At 43.2% G+C, this 6361-nt stretch overlaps 1 protein-coding gene across 1 annotated transcript; it reads right to left on the reverse strand.

Annotated features, from left to right (window-relative positions):
- Window positions 1-749: 749 nt before the first annotated feature.
- Window positions 750-6304, reverse strand: LOC113079880 (nucleus accumbens-associated protein 2-like). Its single transcript, XM_026252109.1, has 6 exons — window positions 4734-6304; window positions 3597-4441; window positions 3320-3496; window positions 3083-3188; window positions 2756-2853; window positions 750-2549 (listed from the first exon to the last, which is right to left on the reverse strand). The coding sequence occupies exons 2-6, from the start codon at window positions 4390-4392 to the stop codon at window positions 2014-2016; spliced, it is 1713 nt and encodes a 570-aa protein (XP_026107894.1). The 5' UTR covers window positions 4393-4441; window positions 4734-6304; the 3' UTR covers window positions 750-2013.
- Between the last annotated feature and the right edge of the window lie 57 nt (window positions 6305-6361).

Here is a 6361-nt window from a genome sequence, read left to right on the forward strand (position 1 = left end):
CAAAAAATTAAATAAAAATTATAATAATAATAAAACCTGGCAAGCATTTACTATACAGCAGCTTGAGAACAAGAGTAAGATTAAAAAGCTTGAGAGGGAAAACTGAGAGTCCAGGCTGCTCTCTAGGGAACAGTTGTTCTCTGTTCAGCTTTCCTTACTGTACTGAACTCAGCAGTCCCACAGTCAGCTTTGTACATAGCAACCCCACTGTCCTGCTGGAGTCAAAGCAGTACAGTCAATTTCTGAAATTTCATGTTGTGTTATATTTGGGAGAGCCTTTGTCCTTCACTTGTTTTTGCCATGCAAAAGTCCATGATCCATTTGTTTCAGTAATTGGCGAGAGTATTTAATCAGAAATGCCAGAGCATATGCATCACATGCATTCATAAAAAAAGCACTGCAGAATGCCTTAATGTACTGGGCTTGTATATGTGCCGGTATTTAAGTATGCTAAGTGGCTTCATTAAAGATCCTTACAATTTCTTAGAAACAGTCATGCTTAGATGTTTGCATACCCCTTGAGGAATCAGTAAGACATTTAGTATTTTAAAAAAATAAGATAATTAAATAGTTATTTTTGTAATTCAGTACTGCCCTGAAGAAGCAACAAAACAGATATTTGTTTATATTTCATAAGAAAAATAAAAATCCTAATCAGACGTTTATATACACCTATGATTTTTAAAGGGTTACTCCACCCCAAAATGAAAATGTTGTCATTAATCACTTACCCCCATGTCGTTCCTAACCTATAAAAACTTTGTTCGTCTTCGGAACACAATTTAAGATATTTTGGATGAAAACCAGTAGGCTTGAGACTTTCCCATAGCATTCCAAGTAAATTACACTGTCAAAGTCCAGAAATCTATGAAAGATGTTGTCAAAATATCCCATCTGCCATCAGTGGTTCAACCGTAACATTATGAAGTGACGAGAAAACTTTTAGTACACGAAGAAAACAAAAATAATGACTTTATTCAACAATACCTCTCCTCTGTTTCTTTCCACTTCACCATAGCGCCATTTTGGAGATTATGAGCTAAACACAGGTAGCGTACGCTCTTCTGAATCTTCTGATATAGAAAATTATACTTTGGATGTGTTAAGCTCATATTCGTTGCTACGGTGACGTGGAGAGAGAGGAGATGAATTGGTGAATAATGTTGTTACTTTTGTTTTTTTAGTTTCAAGCCTCCTGGTTTTCATCCAAAATATCTTAAATTATGTTCCGAAGACAAACGAAGCTTTAACAGGTTAGGAACGACGTGGATAAGTGACTTATGACAACATTTTCATTTTGGGGTGGAGTATCCCTTTAATATTGTGAGTTTCCTCAAGCATCATAGTTTTGTACGAGTCCCTCAATTATCCAGAGCAGCAAAACTGGACATCAGCATTATATAGCCACTGTAGGGAAGAACTCAAATGTGCAGATCATGCAGGGAAGCCAAATAACTTCCAGGACCTGGAGGCTTTGTCAAAAACAGATTCACTACTCAGGACAAACTAGAAACTCATGTACAACTATCACAAAAAGCCTACAAACAGTCACCGAGGCTTGAGGAGGCATTATATGATATTAAAATCCATGGGTATGTCAACTTTTGAAAATGATCAATTGTATAAATGCAATTATTTTGTCTCGTAGACTAAATAAATAAAATCTCTCAAATAGCTAATAGCAAATAGCTCAAATAAGGTAATGAACTAAAATGAGATTATGATCCATTCATATTTAATTATATTTATATATAATTTATATATATTTTTTATATTTATATATATTTTTGTAGATTCTGTAAGGGGTAGGTAAACTTGTAATCACAACTGAATTTAACGCAGACATTTTTCAGTCTATCCTGGAAAATATTGTATATGTCCAGTTCCCATGATCATGCAGCTTTAATGTGATGTTTGGTGGCATGGAAGATATGCCTTTAGAGATATTAATCCTTTTTGGTGTGATAAGCTGCAGACCAGTTTTTAATAGTATGAAATGATAAATGGAGGAAATCACTGATTGTCTTCTAGTGGTCTCTGTCTGTTCTGTTCCTCTCTCTGTGAACTGGGGCTGCTATTTGCAGGCTCTTTTTCCCCTTTCTTGCTAGCATGGTTGAGGGCAAGCACACCGGCCGCCCTCTCGGGACTTTCCGGAAGCTTTTCAACTTCCTGCATGTTGTCTGACTCTTTGGCTCGGCTTGGCTCAGTCTTGACTTCTTCACCTTTTTGGGACCTCTCTTCCATACTGAAGTGAGAGCCATTCCTCAGTGTCTCTCTGCATTCTCCATAGAGGTGTTGCTCCAGAGTCAGATTTGACGCTGCCAGGTGTTTGAACTCTGACTCAAAAGGAAAGCCACTGCCTGGCTGGGTAGCTCCTTCCACGTGGCTCAGGACTGCAGTCCCCCTGTACACCTCGATTGCCTCTGGAAGCATGGACTTGATCTTGGGGAGCCAGCGCTTTCGAACTCTCCGGGCATTGGTGCACATGTCAGCAGCAATCACGTTCATCTCACTTTCTTTGAAGTTAGGGGCAAAGTTCTGACAGTAGACTAATGATAAACAGAGAGAGAGAAAAAAAGGAATATTAATGCTTCAAGTCAACATTTAACCTATTTCATTCCCATATTGTAACATATTTCCAAATGAAACCAAACTTTAGAAAAAAAGTAAACAAAGGAATCATGCACACTAAGACCAGGAACATAAATAAGAATAAATTTAGCTTTTTGTAACAGCATAGCAAAGGGTCACTCACGTTTCACTGTGTTGAGTATGCGACTGTCCAGTGGTTTGCGATTCGGATCACAGTTGGAGGAACGTATTCCAGTCCCACAGCTGTCAGCCAGAGTGTTCCTGTAGATTAAAACACCATAGTCAACCACTAGAGGGCACACACATAATATTTTTCCAAAACTCCATGCAGTCCTTCTGATTATCAAACACAATATACTGAAACATTTGAATGTTAGAACACTGACTCCACCTCTGCTTGGCTACTTTTACTGTAGAACTGAGCTCTTCGTATTTCAGACTTTCTACAGAAACACATGCATGCATGTTACAAATCTGTAATGTTTTAGACCTGTCAAAAAAAGCAGCTAGGAGGCGTCTCAGCAGGACTTTGTGTTTGACCCCAGCGCAGAGGTGACAGTTCATTAGCTGCCCACGAGTCATGAAGACACCAGATCCTTACACAGCACAAACAGAGAAACAAGGAGATCTTAGCTCGAAATCAGTGACTCAAATGACTCGGTCTGAACTGATAAATAATTCAGATGGACATGGAGCTTCAGACAGGCTGCTATTATTCAGGCCTCACCTGCAATTAGCTCCAGTCTCTCTCCAGGGTCGCCCTCTGTGTAGAGAGCAGGGTGGCAACGGTAGCCGATCTGGCTGATGAGTCCGGCAGGCAGAGCCTCTCGGTCTCCTCCTAACAGCACACAGAAACGGTTTTCCAAGGACAGAGGCAGGGAGGACACCTCCATCTTCTCTTTCACTGGGAAAAAAAAATAAAACAGATCAGACTCAAAGGGATGAATCCATAATGTTTTGAGCTGCAATGAAGCAAAAGAGAAGTCCATTAAAAAGACATTTACTGCCAAAGATCCCGGACGAGCCCCCAAAGATTTTTCCATTTGTCAGGCTCTCGTATGAGTCGTCTTCAAAATCCTCCTCCTCGTTTTGGTGTGAAGTTGGACTGTCTGTGGTCGGGAGGCTAGAGGCACCGGGACTGGCATGATCTCGGGTCGAGAGCTCGTAAGCATGCATCACAGGTATCACCCCGTTTACGCCTCCACTTGTGTAGAAAAGAGTGCCATTCCTTAAAGATCTGCCCCTAGGTCTCCTGTCCTCATCAGAATGCTTTAGCTCCCCATTCTGACCACACACCAGGGCCTCCAGCTTCTCTTCCTTGATCTTGCAGACAGTTGTGGGCTGGTCGCCTAGCAACAAGGAGGAGTTGTTGTTGTTTGGGCTCGGGGGATCGTCTGTGGCAGATGTCTGCGAGTCGCAGTATGGAGCGCTGGCCTTGAACATGAGGTCCATTCCTCGCTCTACGATGTTCTGGATCTGAAGGTAGCCTGCGGTGTACATGACCATCAGCTGATCGCTGGCACTCACCGTCATCCGGCCCGTGTAGCAGAATGAGAGAATCTGCTGGAAGCAGGATGGGGCCACAGACGAGGGCAGCTCAAAAAGCGTCTGGGCACTACCGCTGAAAAGATCACGGAAGTAGAGACTGCTGGCCGCCAAAACAGCACGGTGGGCCTTGAAGGCCTGTCCGTTGACCATGATGGCCACATCGCAGTGTTGGCCCAGCAGCCGCTGTTCATTCAGGCTGTCCAGAACAGTGCTGCCGAAGTTTGGAATCTCCATGTGCAAGAGCTGAGACATAATGCCCGTTTCAGATCTCTGGAGAAGACAGGACGTTCTCACCAGACATCTAAGACAGCAGAAAGTCAAAATGAAGGTGGACCAGCTTGATGAGGTAACAAACAGAAAATGACTAGATTCAAAAGTCACACAATGTTTATCTGGTGCAGACACAGCAGAAAAATGCGACAGAAATGTTGCACAGCAACTCCCTTGGTAGACAGCTCTCTTCACCCCAACATTACTGGAGTCTGCATGTTTGACAACTCAGCATAAGCTTGCCTGGAGTATTCAAAAGAAACTGAAAAGTGACCGACAAACCCACCCACCTACCCTCCCTCTCCACCCCACCACTACCTGACCTCTATAGCAGAATCTTCCGAGATGAGAGAGAGAATGTAGACAGGCTCCTCACAGCAGCTCAGCATGAGGAAAGGTAGCTTGAGAAGCAGAGAGATACGTCTCAATCCGTCCTCTTCCTCCCCACACAGAACTGAGCCAGCGAGAGGGAAAGCAAGCGTCTATGTGCAATCGATGCACCATCTACTGTATGTCACAGAAAGGGGGAGAGAGGCTATAGGCACAGACACAGAGACTAGGGAGAGAGGGGGAGGGAGTGAGACTGAAGGAAAGTCATTTAAGGACACAGAATGAGAGAGAGAGAGAGAGAGAGAGAGAGAGAGAGAGAGAGAGAGATCGAGCAAGAGAAACAGAGAAAGAGAGAGAGCCTGATGCGGATAACTGCCCTGCAGAGAGTAAACGTGTTCATGTGCGATGGAGACAAAAGACAGGCAAGACAGAAAGAGAGAGAGAGTGCAATGGCTCACTTTTATTTGAGCATCACCACACGAAGAAAAGACAAGAACGGGAGTGTGCACCCTGCATGCACCAACGAACGTGTGCAGACAGATAATCCATCAGAAGCCATCTCTGCCATGATCAGCTCCGTGCTCAGGATTATTTACATTAAGGGCAGACAAATGGTGTGTGCCAGGAGAGCAGCTCTGCATTGCAGTCCCTGTCACAGGCTGGCATGCTCAGTACAGAGTCTGCATACCCAATCAGATGTGCCAACACGGCATCAGACAGATACTCAAATGATAAATGAAAGAAAAGAGAGAGACTCAGCATCAAAGCTGCCCTGAATGTCAGATAAGTACATCAAACAAACAGAGAAGCATTTTAAAGTGGCAAGTATTAGACGGATGACTGAGAGACTGTAGTGTGCAAGTAAGAGTTGAGTACAGAGCAGTGGGGCAGTAAAGCAGCGTCTCTTAGCAATGTGGGGAAGAAGGCGCTATGCTCCAGTCTCTGACTCGCTGGCTTTTAATGCTGAGATGCCAACAGGCTACGGCGTGAGTCAGCGCTATTAGAGATAAACTGCCGTGTTCCAGTCTTCTAATATCAACGGCAAAAAATTATAATCAATCAATAAAGTGTAGCAGCTTCCCGCTGTCTGTCTGGTCTCTTTAAAAGCTTTGAAAAAAGCTACATGTGACGCCTTAAACGGTCTCTTGAAGAAACTGCCCTCAAACTTTGTTTCCAGTGCAAAATGCACAGAGTCATTGAGGAAAATGTCTGCTTCCAGTCTGAAGAGATGAACATCGCAAGTTATTTTACATTTGGAAACAAGAGTGCCTGTGCAGACATCTGTTAAGTTGACAGCTGGAGCTCTAGTAATAGACAGCGTTAGTATGGTCACATGTGTGTTGTCCGTGGGGAGAACAGACTGCAGTCTGAGCTGGTGGGGAACGGGATAGTGCATACTGCCTACTAGAGGGCAGACACAGACTTACAAGCAACATAAAACTTAAATGACCTCCCAATGTGCTTAGATTTGAAGTTGCAGTTACACCGTGTTCTCAGGATGGTACATCCAACTGTTCTCCTGATAAACAATCATTTAAGAACCGCTCTTCAGAAAACCGATCTCATAATGAAACTTATATTAACAGTTTATTATAATGGTGCTATAGAAAATATTGATGAA

This window comes from Carassius auratus, chromosome 5 (genome assembly GCF_003368295.1).
Source record: "Carassius auratus strain Wakin chromosome 5, ASM336829v1, whole genome shotgun sequence".
Lineage (NCBI taxonomy): Eukaryota > Metazoa > Chordata > Actinopteri > Cypriniformes > Cyprinidae > Carassius > Carassius auratus.

Coding starts and splice junctions, on each gene's coding strand:
- LOC113079880 (XM_026252109.1), bottom strand. CDS start 4,392: ATGTCTCAGCTCTTGCACATGGAGATTCCAAACTTCGGCAGCACTGTT. Junction 2,854..3,082: donor CTAGCTGCTTTTTTTGACAG/GTCTAAAACATT, acceptor TTTAATCTACAG/GAACACTCTGGCTGACAGCT. Junction 2,550..2,755: donor CATACTCAACACAGTGAAAC/GTGAGTGACCCT, acceptor GTTTATCATTAG/TCTACTGTCAGAACTTTGCC.